We start from the raw sequence: 22,252 nt of genomic DNA on the forward strand, positions 1-22,252 counted from the left end.
TTTAGTTTTTGTAATTTTGTTTAAATATTTCTGTAGTTTTCTGGTGGGAGTTCAGAAGCAGTTATTCCACTGAAAAAAGAATAGACTCTTTTCAGCAGAATTTTTACTGGGAAGACTAAATGGACCTAATAATTTATCTTCAGTGCACAGAGTCTTTGAGAATTTGAATGTCACAGATGTCTCTAATAGTTGCAGGGATGGCAAGAGGCTTTAAATGAAGTAGCAGTATAATTAAAACTTCTTATTTTCATCAGGCTACTGGCTTGTCTGTTCCACACTTCTTGTCCTGTCTAAGGAAGTGCATGACTAAGTAGTGTGCATAGTGACATGCTTTTAAAGGGTGGGTCATGCACAGCCCCATTTCTTTCAGGAATTTATGTCCTGGTATGTTGAATAGTTTGTTGCACTCTAAATTATTAAACTACCTACCCTGAATCAAGTGTGGTTTCCAGTTTACTATTTGTTCCTTCTGGAGAATATTGTGTGCAAAACAGAAATGTCCTGTTTCCTTTTGTTTTTTGTGCGAGTAGAAGGTAATTTTATTACTGGCTTCTGATGCTGCTTTATGCAGACCTTTGCTATCACTTGAAAACTTGGCATATTTGTAAGACCTAAGGAGTGGCACAGCTCTGCACATAGTTTAGTTACTTCTGAAAATACACATACATTTCTTCTGTGCACAGCAGGCCTTATGTAGTGGCTACACCTGAAGCTGCAGTTTAACTAACTAAAGCCATCCGATAGAGTTTAGGCTTGCAGAAGTGTGGTGGTGGCAAGGGTTTTTTGTGATTTATTTTGGGTTTTTTGGTGTGTGTGTGTACCTGTTTTTTTTTTTTAATTCCCCCCTCACCAGTTTTAAGTAGTTTAAACAGAGCTTGATTTAGGTAATGAAGCTGACATGGATGCATGACCTAAAGTAAGGCTGTTGAGTTAACTGGACCATGTGGATTTTTAAAAGGAAAAGATGTGTGTTTTCACATTGGGAGAATAATAGGCACTTTGACACCTTGGCACTAAGGCTAATGAGGAAACAGGGTTGAAGGAAGGACAAGGGGAAAAGGAAGGAATTCTGAAACACTTTTCTACACTCAAAAATGTTCCAGCCAGGCATACTTCCATGTGTTTCATTTCTGCAGCGGGCATGTGGGGGAGCATATCTGCTCTAAGGTAATGCTTCCTGTTTCAGCTGCTGCTCTGCTCTGATTTTGACCTAGCTGGCACGTAGCTGGTGCCCTCTGTAGTGTTGTCTGCATACTTTCTGGATACTGTTTATATTTGCAGAAGGCAAAAGCTGTTTTCTGCATATCTTCTTTCCAGATTTTCTTGGACACTTTTATCAGATCAGTCAAGCAGGTCTTCTCTGGTTAAGCAGCACTATTATTTTGTAAATTATGGGCAGTTGGTAGTGCTTCTCCTGTTAGAGATCAATGTACTTTCTCCTGCCCCCATATTTGCACTTCAGTTAATGTTTAGCATCATGATTTTTCAGTGAAATTGCTTGAATTTGATTCTTAATTTTACATTGTTGAATATTCTGAAAATTTGAAGTTATTGTTTTGATAATACAGTCAACAAATATCTGTTACTTGCTTTGGAAGATTCTTTAATAGCTAAGTAGGTTTTTCACTTGAGTTGCCAAACAGCTGCTATACAGAATTTGAAGTATTTGTGTATTGCTACAAAAGTCTTGTGCACGCTGTGAATTGGGAATTTATCTCCATATTGTCTCTTTTCTTAAACTAGGTCAATTTTACTTAGCTGGGTGTGATCATCATAACCCATTTGTATGAATTGTAGGAGATTACAGTGACTGTAAGCAACCTAAGAATTAAACCATTAGGTCGTAGAGCTTGGAAGGGATCTCTGGAGGTCATCTAGTCCAGCCTTCTGCTCAAAGCAGGATCTAACATCAGTGAGATAATGTTGCTCAGGGAGTTTGCTGGTCAACTTTTGAAAGCCTTTCAGGATGGGGTTTCTGTAACCTCGCTGGGTAACCTGTCCCAGTGCTTTTCCACTGCCATGTGAGGAATTTTTTCCTAACCTCCATTTGAAATTTTCCCTTTCTGCAGTTTGTGATGGTGACTCCTGTCTTTTCACTGTGTGTGGTGACCTTACCATCATGTGAAAATCTCTTGGGCTTTAGGGAATCCTAGAAGTGGCGTAGGTAAAAATGGCTTTTGGTGCGCAATAACTAACACTTTCACCTGCTGCTATATTTTCCTACTGGATCCTATTTATTTTTTAATTATATCATTGAAAATAAAGTGATGTAAGGATTTGAAAACAACTCTGTATTCCCTTTATTTTTCTATTAAAGCATAACAGGCTAAATGCAAACCTGGAAGTGTGTTACTTGCTGAGGGACAGCATGTTACTATTGGGACCCCTTGTGATCAGAGCGCTTATCACAACAATGAACTGAGAACACAGGTGGAGTGATAGGAAGAGATAATGTTGCTTGCTTCCTGTTGATGTCATGCACTAGTCCAGTTTTTTCCTTGAGGCAGGCAAATTCATTGTTTGTTCAGGAATTACTCATTTAATAGAAGTTTTTTTGGACTGGTAGACCTGGTTTTGGTTATAGCTTTGGCTTTTTGTGTGATAAGCTTATTTCACACTTCTTTTGAAGGACTTGTCTTTTAAACTTCTCCAACCTGTAATTGTTTCAAGACAACTAGTTATAATGTAATCTTGGTCTGAGAATAAACTGTTCTGATCAAACTGCTTTAAAAAAAAAAAAAAAAAAAAAAAAAAAAAAGAAAACAAAATCAAGAAATAAACCCCAACAAACCACCCATGCCATTGCAGGAAAGAATTTAGAATTATGATTGAGGGCATGGAGAAGCAGGCTAAAACAGCTGAGTATGTTTTGCCCCATATGGGGAATAATATGGCTGTTCTTAGGGTTTGGAGATGAAACTGTGGAGGTGAAAAATCTTTTTAAGTTAATAAATACTTCCGATGCAAGAAAAACAGCTATTGAACAAATAGTCTAGAAATCAGAAGACGGTTTCTAGAAACTTGTTCCTAATAGTTCAGAAACAACCCTCCCAACAACAGAAGAGTGCGAATTTCTGTCAAGACTTCTCCTGTTCTGCTTTCAGCCTGTAGGGTGTAGTCGGTCTCTTGTTTGTAAAGTTTCAGTAAATATGTTTTTGAGAACATCCTTCTTTATTTTGGGTATAATTCCAGCTGAGTCCTGTAGTTAAAAGTAAACTGTCATCTATAAATTGCGAGGCACCTACAGCCCAGCAAGCGGGAGCATTACTCTACTCAAAAAGCGGGAGCGTTACTCCACTCCGTTGTGTGGATATCAGTGGTAGTCAATGGGTCCTTGAAAAGGCAGACGTTCTTTTGTCCTGTCTGCTTAATACAGCTAGCATCACTAAAGCTCCCATCAGCATTCTGCTTTATTCCTGTGACTATGGTTGATCCCAGTCTTTTGGTCCCAAATCTTGCAGTGTTAGTAATGTCTGTATCCACTACTTCAAAGGTTCTTGTTTTGGTTTTGTTTTTTCATGCATCCAGAGTCAACTGGTCAGTGTTCATTCTTCTTGTTAAGACTTCCATGTATGTTCTTTATGCTTTTTGTTGCAGAAGTATTTGCAGGGGTTAGCCTATGAAAGAGCTGTACAGGAACTACCAAAGTCTGTATCATGAGATGATGATGACTCTTCAAGATTCCTGTAATAGTTTTCTGCAAGAGCTATTACTGTTTTACCATTTTGGAACTTCCAGTCATCATAATTTAATAACAAAACTTTATTTCATTGCTGATTGAAAAATTTTGACAGCACAGTTAAAGTCTTTGAGAAAGTTATTCATTTTTTTTCCATGTAACTTTGGTGCTTTGGATGTGGCAGCAAGATTCAAACTATTGATGGCAAATGCATACCACCTAAAACTGAAAATTCAGATCTTCATCTTCTGACTTGAAGGTTGAAAGTCTTTATGCCTCTTTATGCCTTAAATGTTCCACTTGATCAAGTAAACTTTTTGTTGAAATAATTTGTCTGCCTACTAGTCCTTTGTCATACCATTCATGACAAACAACACAGCAGGAACATCTTTTTTGTCATCAGGACAAAAGCCAGGTTGGTCTTTTCTGATACTCCCTCTTGTTAAGTCATGGTTCTCTGGAATTAGTGATGGTGTGGGAAAGGAAAAACTGCCCCATCCACACACCCTGGACATTCTTACGATACTCTGTACTCTTTTTCTAGATAAAAATAAGTTTGGATGCCCTGGTTTTGGGGGGAGAGGCTTCTATTCAGGGATTCAACTAAATTCCAGTTTGTGTGACCCACTCTCTACCTCTGGAGTTCAAGTTTTGGATTGGTGAAGGATTGATGCTTCTGCCTCTGTTGGGGGAGGCAGTGGGGGGAACATGGCTGGCCAGAACAGCCTTGGCTCACCCCGTGGTGCTTACACATCTCGGGAGTGGAATACTTACTTACTTACTGAAGGTAAGTAGATGTTTCACTTAATCTAGTAAACATTTTGTTTAATTGTTTACTCTTAATTAATTTTAATTAAATAATCTTATCTGTAATTTAAACAGAATTGGTTTACTAAAACTTTAGAATTAATCAGTAGCCAGGAGAACTGTCAATAATAATTACAAATTCTAAATAATTGCAAATTCACAGTGTTTGTTGTCATGAAATAAGGTCTCTGCTAGCCATTTTCAAGGACAGTTCAACTACTACTGTTACTGTCTTTCAGATACCTGAGCAAAACCAAATGTAGTATGAAGTAGACTGTTACTTACAGATTCACAAAGTATATTTGAAATTTTTAATATTTTAAGTTTCATTTACAAGATGCTAAATCTCATTTATCATTTAAAAATAAGAAGAATGAAATTCAGTAATCTCTGAGCATGCAGAGTCTGAATTAATTGTAGAACTGAGCTAAGTCATATCTGTGACTCTTGCTTTTCCTCCATATATGTTTTAAATTTTTTAAATTTAAATTTAAAATTTAAATTTCTTTAAATTTTTTTAAATTTTTTAAATTTTTTTTTACTCCTTGAAAAGCTTGCACTTCCTGCGTGTTAGCATTTAAGATGGATTAGCTTTTCAACAGGTAGAGAGGTGATGGTTTTTTTGAATACCAATGAGATTCTTTCCAAAGCTGTATGCCCACTTGATGAACATCTTATGAGCAAGAGGTTGGTATTGGAAGAGGTGAATTCTGTTTTAGTCTGTCTTTAATAGATCAGAAGAAAAGGTAACCTTCTGCTCCCAATGACCACTTCCTGTGTCCTTGTTAGGCTTTTAAAATTTTTATGCAAAATAATATGGTAACAGAGCAGAAAAGATGGACAAACAGTTGTGGTATTGTGCTAGCTTGTTGCAAGTATAATTTTTAGATGCTTTTAAATACCTAGATTATTTTAAAGTATTCTGATGAAAAAAGGACTTTGGGCAGAGGTGGGCAAAGAAAATCAGTTTACTGTAAAATGCAATATAGACACTTAATTATTTGTGTTTTCAGGTAGGCATACTCTAGTCCTTTAGATTTTTTGACCCATCTCTAAAAAGTTTGAATCTGAAGGAAATGTGAATGGTAGAAATCCATTTGAAACTAGTAGATCGTTAGGTGGAGAGAGAGAGAGAGCAACCATCTCTACTCAACTTTCATCTTTGGGACAGCTGCCTTTTTCCTTTTGCCTCTTCAGCCCATGCATTACCCAGTGCGGGAGGCTGACAGTTGTTCTCAGGGTGAAGGAAGGGGTTTGGTTTTTTTTGTGGGTTTTTTTTTAGCCCCACCCCAGTGTCACGAGAAGTCTTCAATGTATACCTCTGGTTTAATTAAACGCTTCTTATATTCAGCTACATGCACAGCTTCTGTGACAGGTACTAAGGCTGAGCTACCTGTACAAGCTTGTTTGTATCTTAGCGCTCCCATGTCTGAATTGAAGCCAGCCACAACTCTTGGCTCTGTTTTCAGATTTCTAGGACCAGAGAATTGTTTTGTCAGTATCTTCCTACCAATTTAAAAATGTACAAAATCAGATGAAAAGATGACCGTGTTTATTCTAAAAGATGAGATTTAGTTTTTAAACAATTTTAGAAGTTGAATTGCAATAAGAAGACATTTAAAATCATACTGGGATTTTGAACAGCTTCATATACAATTAAAAAAAAAATCTCAGGATTGTATAATTTTTTCTGCTGAATTGACGTATTTGTTTGGCAAACAGTAACGCCTGTCTCATAGCTTTTCCCACCTTCCTCCTTGCTCTGTCTGAAGTGCAGTCTGATGCTGAGGTGAGAGGCAGCAGCTGCAGTGTTAGCCCTCCACATTCTCTCACACGCTTACTTGCTGACGGTGAACTGAGCAGCCCTTCATTTCCCATAGCCCACCTAGCTGCTCTTAGCGCCTGCTGACTGCTACCATCCTCCTCTGTAGTTAGAGCAATAATTTAAAGGTCAAAAAAACCTTTTAACTTACAAAGTTAGCCAGCACATTTGTATCATTTTTAATAAAGTATAAGTCAATGAAAAAGCAGTAATATTACCCAAAATAACACTTCCCTTGTGTTCCTGTGTAATCAGCTTAACTGTGCAGATGCAGTGAGGGTCTGTATGTAGGTTACAGAGCACTGGAAGAGGTCTTTGTTGCAGTCATAAATGCAGTTAACTCATCTATGTGATTCCAGACTGAAAGCTGTTAGTACTGTATGGTCATCTGATACAGCTGAGGGGAGACTGAGAAGCTCCTCTGTGAACCTGGGTAAATAACTTGCTGGCTCGCCTGTGGTTCTTGCAGCTATAGCAGTACAGATGGTTTAAAGCTGCTCTGGATAGGTGTACGTGAAATACAGCCCCTTGCACGCAGTCTAGACATAACTCATGGGGGAAGAAGCTTTCAGTATATACGTGAATTGTGTTTGAACACACCTGCTAAAAACTGCAAGGCAGTTACTGAGGAATAAATAAGTGTTTTATGAGTCCGTTAGTTTTCGACCGACAGCACCAGCTATGTGAATAATTGCTGTGCCAGCAGCATTTCAAATTAATTCTGCCGGGGAGACTCCAAAAATAAACTCCATGGTAGCAGCTTTGAAAGTGACTGTTGCAGCTTTGACTCCGAAAATAAATGCTGCACCCACAGCTCGTAAAACTGAGGGAGCTGGTATCATCCTCCGTCCAGAGCTGCGGAGAGGAGCTTGCACCATCTAGAGGCAAAGTGATAGTTGGTGCATTAGGAAATGGACTGGAGGAAAAAATTGACAGTCTTGTTTCTCATGTTAGTTTCAAAACACAGAAGAGTAAATATTTGCAGGCTCTAGAGTTACCTTTGCAATTTCTTCAAATTGTATGAGGAAACAAGGATCAGTAGTGCAGAAAATAGGCTAAAGAGGTGGGGGAAAAAGTCCTGAAGAAGAAATGAAGGCTTTCTGGAACAGCTAGCCTTGTTTGTATTTTCACATATTTCTCTGTCATTAATGTGTGTAAGAGTATGCATTAATTTAGTCATAGATCCTCTAATTATTTATAGTAAAATGGAAACAAAGACTTTCCCAAGGAGTTCTTTTTTAGAACCTTTTTGTGAGCCTTGTGTTCATTTGATGTCAGGCAAGAGGCTCTGTTGGAGGCAGTTGGCATTAGGTTGCTGTAGAGGTAGGTGTGGTCTGTTGATCACTCTTACTCGAGCTGAAAGACTTATTTTTGCATGCTTCAGAAAGTTATTTCGAGAAATTACTTTTCTTATGTAACTTGGTTTCCTGTAGAGTAAGGTAATGTTGTGGCTTAATGTTTTGATTGGATATTTGTTTATGGTTCGGTCTTAGTTTTAACTTTTGAAAGTAAATGTTTTACTTACCCTTAGGTAATAACTTCCACTTTTGTTTCAGGGGAAACAAAGCAGAAGCTCAGTTGCAAAGATACTGAGTTTCAATTGAGATTTTTTTCCTTGCAAAATACAGCTTGCCTTCATACTGAAGAATGGTATTTTAAAGGAAAATGATGGCTGTCTGTTTTAGACTTGAACAGTGATTTCCCCCCCAACACTAGCCTGGTCAGCAGACCCCGGAGAGCAGATTCCAGTTTATTGCAAGTTAATTGTAAATACAAAAAATGGTCAATTTTTAAAGTAAGTGGTCCTGTCTGGTGTCTGAACATACAGACACATGTGTTCCTCTCTGAGATTCATCCCTGTCTTATTTTTGTCCTTTTAGGGAATACTTGCATTCTAGGTTTAATTTCAAAATTGAGGCTTTGAAATTCTTTTTGAGGAGGTTTGGGATTTGGGGGTGTTTTTGTTGTTGTTGTTGTTGTTTTTTGGGTTTTTTTTTCAATTTTATTTTGAAACCTTACATGCAGGGAGAAAGTCATCTATAAGCTATGTTTCAGCATAGTTGAATTAATAGTACAGTGTGTAAAAACTGGATGGCTAAATTGTTTCATTTGTGCTCTAGATTTACTTTTTGTGGGTTTTTTTGTAGGTCACTACTGCCATTTCAGAATTTATATTGGTGTCTTAGATTTCAGGATTTTTTTTCCATTGATAAAATAAGCATCTAGAAACCTAGAGTTTTTCTGGAGAGCAAGAGGAATGGTTGCTTTTTGCTACATACTCAGATGACCCCAATTGGGGGGAAAATCAGCAGAACAGCGCTGCTGTGAAGTCAAATTTCTGTCCAACTTCTGTTGATTTTGGAGCTTTTATTACTTTGTGCAGTCTCTCTTGGCTCCTGTAAACTCTTTGCTCCTGCCTTACTTGTCAGTACTTGGTCATTTGCAAAGGTCAGGAGAATGGGAAGACTTTAGTAGCTGGTCTCTTCCCAGCGTGAAACGTTAATCCTCGCTCACTAGACAAACGCTCACCTTAGACAGCTTAACAATCTATTTTTTGCATTTCAGCGTTAATCCAGCGCTGAGCCGGATTAGCGAGGCCGTGTGCTGTTAACAATGGGCGCGCGCGGGGCGGAGGGGCGCGCGGGGCTGTGCTCATCTGTCCGGTATGTCGCTGTGACCCAGCTGCCAAAGGGGAGTCAGGAGAGAGCCCGGGTGGCATCCGAGAAATTACTGAGCGCTTTGCGCTCTCATCTTTCTTCTGGTCATAACAGCGTGTTGCCAGGATCTGCAGTTTTGAAATAACATTTGTCAGACGTTTTGTATAAATAGGGAAATGGTGCTGCATCAGCCTGGGTCGCTGCTGCAGGTGCCAAAGGAAGACAGCCAAGGTGTCATAAATGCAGACTAACTGTGCTGCAGCATTGGTGGGTTTTAGTGGTGTGGAGAACTCTGCCTTGGAGACACTTGCAGACAAGTTGGTCTCATTTCTCTGGTGCATTCTCCACTGGTGAAGAAGAGCTGCAGAGCTTTACTTCCATTCAGAGCAGCTTTTCTGCAGCATTTTTGGGAGCCTGGGTGGTGGATATCATGCACCAGGAGTCCTGCTTGTCTGGGACCCGCTCTGAGATCCCAGTGCATCAGGACTGCGGGTTAGCATGACAGTTGCTTGTCATTAGGAAAGTCCTGAGCTGCAGGAGCTGAAGTCTCTATCCCAGTTTATCTCCACACCTCTGTGCTATGCAGGGAACAATCAAAAGCTTGTTCTTCAAGCCAGTTGGCCAGGAGGGCAGGGTTCCCAGAAGGAAATATTGCGTCTCATTTTAAGCACAAAAAATGAGACACGAGAGAAGAGACTGGAGGCCATTTTTTTCTCAACTAGCTCTGCTATCTCTTCCCCGCCCCCCCCCCCTCTTTTGTTGTATTTGTAAGTCTCCTGTCAGCACACTGGGTCTGGTGCATAGTAAAGTTCAGATATGGCAAAGTTCTTGAGAAACAATATGCACTCAAACAACCTTTTTTTCCCAATATTTTGAACATCTTTTTTGAAGGCTAATCTGTGTCATTGTCCCTAAATATCATGTAATGAGCACTGGAAAGATTAGAGGGTTTTGTTTGTTTATCCTTGTTGTATTGCCTTTAGCAGCACCATTTTAAACTGTTGGGCTTGACTGTATTCCTCAGCCACCTGGAGAAACAGTAAAGTTGGAAGTAATAATTTTTTTAGACTGTAAATTCTGTAATGTTTTCCAAAAAATGGGGGTTGAGGGGGCACTCTCAGGAAGCAGGACACAGTAGGAAATTAAAATCCAGATTCAGTGACCTTTTTAGCTAAGAGCTTCTCATAGAATTAATCCAGCTCTGAGTTAAATTAATTTTTTCTACAGGATTTGTTTTCTTTGGGCACACAGCTGTTTGGCTTTTCTCTCCCAATCCAAGCGGAGTAGGGAGCGGAGGCTCGCCAGGCTGTGCTGGAGTCACTGCAGCCATAGCAGGGCAGGACAAACAGCCCCGTAGCGACACGGACACGCAGGCAGGAACAGAGCACAGGGCTGGTACAACCAGCTGCTTGGGTTTGGGTCCTTCTTGGGGCTTAGTTGTTTGATAATAGCGCTGAAGCATGTGAGCCAGTGGGCAGAAGGCACCGGGTTGCTCTGTCCTCACCATGAGACCATAGCAGTTCATTTCCATCTCTGGGCCTCAGTTTACCGTCTTGGTGCCAACAATGACAGCAGCTTGCTCTCTGTGAAGTGTGTGGAGAGATCTTCTGTGGATAAGCATTAGAGCTAGGCAGTGACACACATGCTGGTCTTTACGTTAAAACAAAAAGTCCTCTGAACTGGTCTGTGTTGAGAGAAGTGATTCTCACCTCAGTCTGGTGTGGGGATTTGCTATTAGCCATCATGAGACTAAGACTATTTAAGTAAGTCTTCTCATGCGGGCTGGATTTGGGTGTGCAGCTCCACTAGGAAAGACTGTTTTGTTACAAATACTCCACTAAGGCTGTTCCCATGTACCAGTCAAGCCTTTCAGATCAATTTGAAGTGTTGAGATTTCACTTGCCATAAGTAACTTCAGCATATTAATACTGAAGTTAAACTTATTTTTTCATTAGGTTTTTCACGTTGATACACTGAGAAATTGAAAAACAACCCCAAGACTATCATGTCTTACCAAAATACTTGGAGGATGTATGTTACAGAGGAATGGGGACAGCGGTGTCCCTGCTGTGCGCTGGGCACACGCTCCCTGGAGCGCTGAGGCAGCCCTGGAGTTGTGCTGCGCTTCCTCCAGCCGTGTGCAGTTGGTTTCACATCTGAATCCTGCTGCTGGAAGGAGACTGCTTTGAAGCTTTTAGCACAGTCAGGCTTAGGAGATACTTAAAATAACTGCAATGTGAAAGCTTTGGACTAGGAGTCACTTTAAGGCTCGGTTTTCCTTTGTCACTTTCAGTGCCTGTCTCACTCGGTTTGCGCTTTTGGGGTTTTGGGTTGGTGTCTTTTCCTTGTTTTGCCTTTAGGCCCCCTGTGTTTATCTGATACGTCTGCTGCAGCCTTGTGACTTCCTGCCGCTCTGAACTCCGAGTGTTTCCTTCCTTTAACTTGACCTTGGTGTAGTTCATCACCGACAACAGTCTTGATTTCCCTTTCTTGTGCTGCTCACATTCTTACCCGCAGACTCAGAGCGGTTAGTTGGAAAGGACCTTTGGAGATCATGGTCATTTGGCCATGTCCAGTGTGAGGCAGGACTGTTGCCAGCACTAGGCTGAGTTGGTCATAGCTTCATCCAGCTGAGTGTGAGACCTCCAAGACCTGCTGACCTGAAGGTGAAAGCACAAGGTTTGTGGTCTGGGACTTCTTATCTTTCATGTTGGGTGACACACACATTTCTGAGGAATCTTTCCTTGCTGGTTTCACCAGCTGGATAAGAAGAATTTCATGCAGCACTGGGGAAAAAGTATTTGTGCACAGAGAGGGTTTCATCTTCGCTAAGTGAGTAGTGCTCTGTGTTTCTGGCATAGTAACGAGAGCTGGTAGGTTAATCCGGTGCAGTGCCTGCAGGCTTCATCTCCCACTTGACGTGAGGTGGAGGAATTTTTGCTCTGGGTTTGATACTGATGTATATCTGCAGGGTAATGTTTGATCCAGCTCATCTATAGCAAAGGGACTCCACCCCTTCTCCTTTCATTAAATTTTTGAAGTTAAGGAATTCTGTGCAGTAGAAAAAGGTAATTCATGGCTGTCAGGTTGAAGGTAAACTTTCTGTTTCTGAAGATGAGGGAAAAATTGTGTTCATCAGTGTGGGTAACAGAAACAGCAGTACTGAATGTGGCATGCCGAAGATAAGGAGCCACTTGGTGAGAAACTCATTGACAGAGTCTCTAAAACACTTAAATTAATTGCCTTGTCCCTTGTGCTTTAGTTTGAATGGATACAGCTCATCTGTCATCTTCACTATTTTTTTTTTTTCTCCCCTACACTTAAAAACCCCAGAATCGTATGTTTGCTGCTCCCACGTTAGAGTTTCTTTGGCCCTTGATTTTTGCAATGGACCTGTTATTTCAGGCTAGTAAGGCATCAGTTTGTGGGTACAGAATTTTTAATAGCATTTTTAAAGTCTTGATTGTGCTTGACTTTATGGCAGCCTAAGTGAGATTTTGAGCAGATACAAAGCTGCTGGCAGCAAGTTATTTTCACATAATGACTTTTTCTCAATGTAAATGATAACCTCTTACATGATGGCTTAATATATGTGCTACTTACATTAATATTATCTTGAAATCTAAGGGATATCCCAGAAGCAGCTCATGGAAACTGTATATCCTTACTTTGAATTCAAAATGTACTTGATTTTTAAATTTTATTCCTGAATTCAGTTTTTATGTCCATCTTTGTTGTTTATGGCTGCTGCTGTTTTGAGCAATTTAATTTCATACCTTATAAAATTTGTTCATTTTTTGGCCTGGACTATGTTGCTGATAGAGTAGGGTGCAGTTACAGAGTCAAGGTGTGGTTTGTTGCTAGCAAATCCAGTCTAATTCTTCCATAACATCATTAAAGTCCCACTGGAAATGGGGGCAGGTGGCCCCAGGGAAGGGTTGTTTCCACTATGATGGCTGCACTCTGTCTGCTTTTATCCGGCTTGAGTTCATTCGTGACCAGTTTTGGATAATTATTCTGCTAATGATTGTCCTGCTGATTTGTTTGCCCCCTGCTTTCTGTATCCCATTATCTTTACTGTTGTACAGAGAGCAGTCATGTTTCCTCTCAAATTTACTTCTTCTGAACTAAACAAGCAGAGATTTTTTTTCTTTTTCTCTAGATTTGTATTTCTTTTTGTTTTGATCTGTCAAGAAGTTCATTTTTAGAATAATGGGACCTTGGATTTTACTTTATTTATCTTAAAAGAGCAGCTTTGACCTCTCCCAGATTGCTGTGAGACATGGCCTAAGAAAATTGTGTTAGAAAGCCTCAGGAATCTCCAAATTACTTTTTGTCACATCATTACAGAAAATGCAAATGGCTTCTTAGCCAGATATTTCCAGAGAGATTCTTGGCCCCAGCTGCACTTGGAAAGTTATTTTTTGTAAGGAAGGAATGAATGTTATTTATGTTTCATTATTTTAATACACATTGCATTTCCTAGAAACATAAAGAAGCCCAGCCAAAATGATCGGTTTCCTTTGAAATGGTTTTTGTTAAAGACAGAATATCCATTGCTCATCCTCGATCCTGAGGAAAGGGGAGTATTCAGCACCTGCAAGCCCTGAAACGCCTGTGTGCAGCCAGCCTGGTCTGCCTGCAGGGCACCAGCGGGAGAGCCAAGCAAAGCCCATGCTGGTGTGCACTACGATTCTTGGTCCCTGGTTGTTTTTTCCAGGAGCTTTAAACAAAAAATTCTTCATGGGAGGAACAGAGTTACTTCAGGCCTGGCCTCTGTAACGCTTGTGAGGAGAGTCTGGGAAGTGATCTCGGGTTTGCCACAGGTAAAGGTGACCTAAATGCATTGGGGGCAGTGCTGAGGGAGCCCAGGGGCCCAGCCTTTGGAGGCAGTCAGGTTTAGGAGCAGCCTGGGGGATGCTGAGTCCCCTGAGACAGGATGGAGACCTGCAGGTCCTGCTGAGCAGGTTTCACACGTGCTGTGTCAGGCTGGTGAGCCTCCTAGATCCAGCTGGAAGGGAGCCGCAGGAGTCCACGGGTGCTGGCGTAAGGTGAGTGGCTCCATTTCCCTCCTGGCTCCCTCTGCTCTCTTTGCGTCAGTGCATATTTGAGGTGTAAAAAAATAACAAGCAATTCCACTGCTTCAGTTTACAAGAGGCACAGATGTTGGCTCATCTCTGGCCCTGTGAAAATACGCCAGTGTTTTTGCAGAAATCTGTGGGAGACTTGCTTGTGGGCGGTGATTTTTTGGTCTGTTTCTCCTCCTTGTGGAAGATCAATGCAGCATCAGTTTTCTCCTTTATCTCTGTTACTTGGCTGGTAGCAGCAACAGAACTTTGTAAACTCGACATAAAAAGCAACACAGCATTTAGAAAGTTGACTGGAAAATGCTATGAAATGGTGCCCAGAAGTGGCCTTATCAGTTTATGAAAGGAGCTGATGTGGGATGTGTAAAACCATCTTATCTTGTCAGTTTTGGCTCTTTGTTAAAACTTGTGGAGTTGTTACAGCCAGGACGTGTTAAAAATGTGCACGGGACAAGGTTTGTAGCCTAACAGTGTCATTTCTTATTGGAGGAATGAATAAAGCTGAGAAAAGCACTACTTGCCTGAGATTTACCTGTGTTACTTGATCTAAACAGATCCTGCTTTGGTTTGCCTTTAAACCTCGCTTCTCTGGTAGTGGTTCATTATGCGATAGAATTGCTTAAATTGCTCATTTGAAGAAAGCCTCTATATTAGATGTATGCAAGGAAAATCTGTAATACAAAGGAAAAGCGGTACCACTTCTTCTTTTCTGCTAACAGAGGTTTCTCCTTGCATTAGGAATCTCCTCTGTAATCTTACTTTTCCAGAATGTGTTTGTCTTAGGAGGTATTTATGGTTTCTGAGTTGTGCGAAGTGATGCTTTGTAATTCAAAACTCAGTATTGTTGGGCAATCAAAGAGAGAAATATGGTTTGTCCGTACAGCAAGGCTCATATTTCCTACCACAACAGAATAGAAATGCACATTTTATGAATCTTTTACTGTCCTTATGACTTCAACCTTGGAAAGACAGACGTACAAGTACTGGTAGCAAAGCAAGCTGGAGTGAATTCCTGCAGTGTTCTACACTATACTGCAAAATGTGGCCAGGGAAGGGGATACAATTAACAGGTTCATAAGTACTGGACTGACTGACTGTGTTGGGCTTTTTGGGTTTTCTGTTGGTTTTGTTTTTGAGGAAGGAAGCTAAATGAACTGGACTTCATCTCTCTTTGTAGGTCAAGTCTGTGATAAATCTGCTGTTTGCTGCCTACACGGGGGACGTGTCTGCACTCCGGAGGTAACAATCAGCGTGGGGCTGGGAATAGGAAAGCTGCTTGTTTGGTGCCTGCTGTTGTTTACTTATAATTATAAACTGTGTCCGTGTTGGGGACATCCCTGCTGCACTGGAGATTCAGTATGTCCTATTGACACAGGCTTAATTAGTGCATTTTAATAGTTAGGTTTTCCTGATTCCTTCTTCGGTTGAATGTGTTAGAAAGAAAAGGTTTGAAAAATCACTGGTATGCACAAGGAGAGAGAGATAAATATGTGTCAAACAAAACCTCCTAAAATCTGACCATCCGAAAGGTGCTCTCACACTATCCTGTAATCCCACTGTTTCCTGTTCCTTTGGATTGCAGTGAAACAATTTCCTTAACCAGTCGTTTCATAGTGACGGCAGAAAATCCTCGCTGTGCTCTGGCCTGCTTTATAATGCAGTTCTGAAACTGCCGCAAAAAATGAGGCTGGAAAACCCACGTTGTTGTTGGAGAAGTTAGGAAATCTGGCTTTGCTTTCTAAATCTGGAGTAGAATCTGGCAATGATTAAAGTAGTGATAGTAAGAGACTAATTAAATGTATCAATTTGGCTAGAATATACCTGAATATAATTAGTGGCTGGACAAATGTGTACAGTTTAACTCTGCTGTCCTGGAACACCGTAGTGTGATGACAGATCTCTCCCAGTACTGTGACGCTGTTCAGGATTTTCAGACTTGGGACTCCTCTCTGGGTGTCCTCAGCTGGCATGAATTTACTCTGCTTTAGATGACTTAGCTTATTTGTGTTAGATTTTAAATCAGATATGTTTCTCACAAAGACATTTTATTTTTCTTTAGAGACTGGAAAGAAAGTTAAGCCCCTACATTATTTTTAAAGCCAAAGCTGTAAGGGCCCCTTTCATTATAACTGAAGATACAATGTGCTTTTGGTACCATTTATATCCTCTTGCAGCAGATGTTTCATCATTTTAGCATAGGGTATTGTTCCATGCTAGTTTTGTAACTTGTTTTAATTACGTAAGACTTCTCTGTAATCATTTTGGGGATTTTTTTTTTTTCCCCCAGATTTGCTCTGTCAGGAATGGATATGGAGCAAAGAGACTATGACTCACGTACAGCCCTGCATGTGGCAGCTGCAGAAGGTAATGTCTCCTCGTGTGTGATTTGCTCTCTGTTAATGGAATGTGGTCAGTTTTCTGCAGAGTATCTTCAATCTCTATATATGCAGACCTGTGTTTAATTTTTTTTCTGTGTATATATGTATATACATAGATCTACATAAATATATACACTCACTGTCCTGCTTTTCTTATAGGACATGTGGACGTTGTTAAATTTCTACTGGAAGCATGCAAAGTGAATCCTTTCCCCAAAGACAGGTGAGTGGTTTTATTGCCAGTTTGGAGGAGAGATGCTCTAAGAGCAGCCACCTCTTTAGCCCCTGTGAGGAGAGGTGTCTGTCAAGTAGAGTGGAATGCATTGTGCCAGTACACTGAAGCAGAAGGAACACGATCCTACTGGTTCTCTATAGGTTCTGCAGAGCAAACAGGAATTAAAAAAATGGTGAAACTATTAAAACTATTATTTAAAAGGTTATGCACAACTCAAAGTATTTTCACAGTTCATGTGCTTAATTATTATCATGGAATGTAAGGAACTAGAGTTCTGGTGCTTTTGGCTCTGTACTTATGTGCTGATCTTAGAAATACTGTGCTCCTTCCTCCAGGTGGAATAACACTCCTATGGATGAAGCTTTACATTTTGGACACCATGATGTCTTCAAAATTCTTCAAGAATATCAGGTCCAATACACGCCATCAGAGGATTCCAACAACGGAAAGGAGAACCAAACGGTTCATAAAAATCTAGATGGCTTACTATAATAATCTTCAGCTAGATCCTAAGAATCAAATCACCTATTTAATTGTGGTATACATAAGTAAAGAAGAGCGTGTGTGTTTCTATCTGATAGTGGTATATATTTTACAGAAGTCTCTGTTACTTCAGTGTTATGTTACAGGAGTTTCTATACGCACAGGACAAATCCAATCCCTCTCAAAAGAAACAAAACCAACTAAGAATCTCCCTCCATAATGTGAGCAATATTACCTCATGCTGCATATAATTGATGTATACAAATATTTAGCTGTTGTTGGCTTTACTGTGCACTACTTAATTTATTTTTGTGTTCTATGTGAACTCGAGTCTGTGGTCAGGAATTTTTCTGCTGAATTTTTGTTTCTATAGCCCTCTGTTTCCAGTATGGCCAGGATGAGCCAGAGTGCTGTCAGGTATGAGCGTCAGTGAGGTTTTTCAGCAGCTGAGGATGCTGATGTAGATTTAGGCTGGGTGTGTTAAAGTAAGGATCTGCACTTATTGTTGGGGGAAAAATAAATTAAAAAAAAAAAAAATTCCACACAAACTTGTTTACATAATATCAACAGAGTGTATAGGTGACAGTTGTCAGTGGTCTCGGCTTGTTCTTGTCAAGATAGTCTTGTCAGGGAATCTGTTTTAAGGTTTGTTTGACCAAATGGCGTAGGGGAATGTGACTTGTAAGATCAAACAGTGTTTAGTGGGGTTTTTGTTTTTGTTTTGGAAGCTTTTTTTTCAGTTCCCTTTGTCTCGCCTCCCTCCTCTCTCTCCATGTTCAGCTGCTAAAGTACTTCCCCATCGCTGGGGAAAGCGGGTGCTTCCGCTCCGTGCAGCCGTGTTCCTTGCAGGTATATTTGCACTACAACAAGCCCTGGCAAGCTGGAAAGAACCCCTTTGGGGCTCATATGTGGTGTTCTTGGCAGTTGCACCAGGAACCAGCGAGGGGAATGGAAGTATGTGAATGGCAAAGTACTAAACCAAATATTACATGTAAATCTGACTTAATTGAGGCTTGTAATAAGGAACACGGATGGAGTGAAACAGCTTTAAGGAGCATTGAGCCAATCAAAGCATGAGCAGAGCAGGAGATAAACCAAATTTTTGGGTATGTTCTCTTCTTGCACTACCATCAACCAGGGAGCAGGGTATTGCATCAGCGAGGTTCCGCTGGTGTAGAACTAGAGTTCAGCAACAGGAGCACAAGTAAGTGGTGCCTTTTGTGGTGAATGGTGGCATTTATTGTCTTGCCACTAAAGCCAGCTTGGCACGTGCCCCATCCCGGGAAATGTAGATGCAGATATTTGTTGTTTGCAGAAGTACAATGTTATGACAGTTCCCTGTCCCATGTGCAATTGCTTCTGCCCATACTGTGGCATAAAACCTCAACAGTGAAGAGTCACTTAGAATTCAATATTCACAAAACACCGCAGTTAGTGAACATAGGCAAGAATTTTAGCACAAGAATTTTAGGCAAGGATTGTTTAGCACTTGGAAAAGGAGATTGTGCTTGAGAATTGCGTAAATGGCTATTTTTATCTAGGACATAGCATAGAAGTCATCAGTAGGTCTCAAAGTTCAGATTTTCTATTTAGGCACCAAAATCCTCCTGAAGTAATGCTCAGATTCTTTTCTAGAATGGCCCAAGCACTTTATAAAAATGATCTGAGTCACATTATCCTCTTTTTGCAAATGAGCCCACTGAGGCATAGAGAGAACTAACTTCTCCAGAGTGACCCAGCAGGTCCGTATAGTTGAGAATAAATCCTCTCGAGTTCCTGTACAGTCTCTCAACGATATGCCATACTGCCTCTGCAGGGAGGGCAAATCACATGGAAAAGTGCTTGATACTCATCACAAGCAGTGACTATCTTCACAATGATGAAATCTTGGAAGAGTCTGAAAGTCTGAAGCCCTGAAATCCCATTTTGAAGCTGGCTGGCATGGTTATCAAACACTTTTTCTCAAGAATCTTACTGTTCTTAAGCTGCTTCTTTTTTTTTCTTCTTCTTTTTTTCTAAAGATCAGCTGTTTTTCTGGAGACTTTTAACCCATTCTTTTCACGTGCTGTGTCACAGCCACCTTAGTTCTAATCAAGAACTAAACAAAATGGCCTCTGGCTCTTTATTGAGCCACACTGGTCACCAAGTAGCACAAGGCCTCTTCCCTGCTGCACCATGAACTAAATTCCAACATGTTTTCTCTGGCAACAGATCTGTCAACTCCAGAGTAGAGGAATGTTGTCAGATGGTCTCCAGTATTCTGTATCTCAGTGCTAATCTGACTTCTGCCAATTTTATTTTTTTTCTCCATTAAAACATATCCTTTGGTTTCTCAGAAAAATACCTGATTTAGCTTTATTTAATTGAAATTTGCATTGTTCATACTGGCATTTTTGAAAGATAGGTAAGTTATAGAATACACATATATATACCAAAAACCAAAAGAAGGCATTTTAACTGAGTTAACATTAAAAATCATGGCTGTCCCTAAACTTAATACTTTCCTGAATCATACTGAATGCTTTTAGCTGGTCTTAGCTTCAGTGCATTTTTGCTGGTTAGTTTTAGTATTTTCTCATTGTGAGAAGATGCATTATTCTGTAATGTCCAATTCAGCGATGCAGCTATTTAGACATGGCGTTATTTATAAATATAAATATAAATATATGCAGTACCTTGGTTTGGCTGTTTATAATTCATGGCACTGACATGTAGATTTTACCGTAAATAGCTTTTGGTTATCTCATTAAACGCTGATTTCCTTATGCTCCAAAGAGGATTCCCCCATTCCTTTGTTTTTATGTCACATACGTTTCTTCTGTATCACAACCTAAAATCATTAAGCTAACTTAATGCTTTGTACTGAGAAATATTGTGATAGTCTTAGCATTAATTAGCCTATCTTTGTGAACAAAATGTGTTGTACCAGATTTCTTTGCTTCAGAGCTGGACTATCGGTGACTCTGCTTCTTGGCAGTGTACTTCTGGTCATTGTAACTGACTGGGCTGATCTTGACTTTTAGATTCTGTATTGTGGGGAATCCACAGTGATGAATGTATTTCTAGCAGTTTCCCATGAATGAATCTAAACTTGAGCTGTACTGGTTCTGAAAATGAAAGTTATTTATTTTAAGAAATAAAATCCAGCGGGTGTTGCTTTTTACAGCATAATAAATGGAAATACCAAGATGATGGTGATGGGTTTTATTGGTTGTCTATGTGATGTTGAAATAAGCCTTCAGTCAGGGGGAGGGCTGTTCAGGAAAACCTCCTCTGTTCATTTCCATTGTGCAAAGCTTACAGGAAATCAGAATGAGTTTACCTGACCTAGCTTTGAGGTTTTTTTCTCTTTTCTTTATTTGTTTTATTTTTAAACCTACACTTCTAGAGCTGTGTCCTTTCACTGGTTGCTTTTTGTTAATACTGGGACTCCTAAGTGGACTGGCCATGTGCCCTCAACAGCTGTAGCTTTTTCTTCCCTACTCTTCACTCCTGCTATCCTTCATCTCACCAAGTTTCTTTCCTTTTATTATTCTTCTGGCTGTGTCGTTAATATAAAAGCCTGACAAATGTGAGACAAGGGATTGTATGTGTCACTTAATAGCTCCAAAGAAAAATGATGCAGCAGTCGGCCAGCCTCATAGCTCACAAAGTTTAGCTATAAATCAGTTATCCTACTGAACAACGTGGATTAGAAGTTCTAGTTGAGTTTATTGAAGTTTGGTTGGGGAAGAAAAAAAAAATCAATGATGTGATACAAGCAATAATAATAATAATAATAAAAAATTCTAACAGCCACCTTCTAAGAACTCCATAATGCAGACTGACCTGCAACAATGCAGTGAAATAAAAGCATCTGTATTGCCTTAGGCTTCAGAGTTGTAACTGTTCACTAGCACAAACAAATTTAAAATGAGATTCACAGTAAATTATTGGCAGACACATCATCTTTATAATAGAAGTAGCCAGAAAACAAAAGAGAAAGGTAAAGAGTGTCAACTGACAGTTCCGTTTATTTAAAAATCCACTGCTTTTAGAACTACTGGCCAGGTCCAGACAAAGCATGAACAAGGCCATTGCTTTAAATCTCACAAGAAAATTTCACCCTGGTTAATAAAATTGAAGTACAAGAGAATGACAACAAACTGCTGCATATAGCCCATGAGTACAAGGTGTAGCTCAAGAAACAAATATTTGATTTTTGTATGACAATAAAGATATACATTCAGCTAGTTATAATAAAATACAGGCATTAAGTCAGAGTTGTGGTATCTGTAGCACTGTTAACCTCAGTAACCCAGGGCACCAAAAATAAGTCAGTTTAGCAATGCTTTCCATTTAAATAAATGTTATGTGCTCTAGATCCTTTAAATTTTCTTTCTTTCAGTCTTCCTGGGCACAACACTTAACTGAACCAGTCATTTATTTTCTAAGCAGCAGCTGCTCTAGCACTTGTGAATGGTAGCGAAGTAGCTCTGCAGTCCCTGTGAATCACACTGGCCAGTGCTGCCCTCCCAGCAGCAGGCTGAGGAGCTGCAGGACCAACCGTGTCAGAGTCACAGATGGGCTGAGGTTGGGGGTCATCTTGTCCAACCCCCCTGCTCAAGCAGGGCCACCGAGAGCCAGCTGCCCAGGTCCTGCACCACAACATGTGGGATCCAGCACGAGTGTTGTGCAGTCGCCCTGCTCAGCTGTGTGCTAATGAGCAGTCTGGACTAACGCCTGCCCTTAGTCCAAGCGACACCTGCTTAAGACAACCTTGCCTCTTTACTGTGAGCTGTTAATTCAAACACTCTGAGAAACAAACCTGCTCCTCCTCTGGTGGAAGCACAGCTTCATCCTTTCACATACTAAAAAGTACATATCCTGCTGCCATTACTCAATATCAATTTAACTTCTTCACTTTAGACCTAATTGCAAAGCCACTTCATTATCAAAGCCGGTAGGGTCTTCTAGCTATTCAGATCAGCAGTTAAATAGATGCCCTGGTTCACAGTGGATGAGAAAATTTAAGTTCCATTGTAACCTAAATGGTGCATGTATTATTGTAAAAGATAACGAGTGACCAGATCTGCGCCTTGGTAGATTAAACAGTTTGTGAAAA

General features: G+C 40.2%; 1 protein-coding gene across 1 annotated transcript in view; it reads left to right on the top strand.

Annotated features, from left to right (window-relative positions):
* Nucleotides 1-17,331, top strand: part of GLS (glutaminase) — a 56,550-nt gene extending 39,219 nt beyond the window's left edge. Inside the window, exons 16-19 of the mRNA XM_029085275.1 lie at nucleotides 15,230-15,291; nucleotides 16,340-16,416; nucleotides 16,590-16,653; nucleotides 17,001-17,331. Of these exons, the coding sequence (XP_028941108.1) occupies nucleotides 15,230-15,291; nucleotides 16,340-16,416; nucleotides 16,590-16,653; nucleotides 17,001-17,157 (360 nt within the window). The 3' untranslated portion in view covers nucleotides 17,158-17,331. The remainder of the gene's footprint in view (nucleotides 1-15,229; nucleotides 15,292-16,339; nucleotides 16,417-16,589; nucleotides 16,654-17,000) is intronic.
* Nucleotides 17,332-22,252: the final 4,921 nt, after the last annotated feature.

Source organism: Antrostomus carolinensis, unplaced genomic scaffold, assembly GCF_000700745.2.
Source record: "Antrostomus carolinensis isolate BGI_N321 unplaced genomic scaffold, ASM70074v2 scaffold5726, whole genome shotgun sequence".
Lineage (NCBI taxonomy): Eukaryota > Metazoa > Chordata > Aves > Caprimulgiformes > Caprimulgidae > Antrostomus > Antrostomus carolinensis.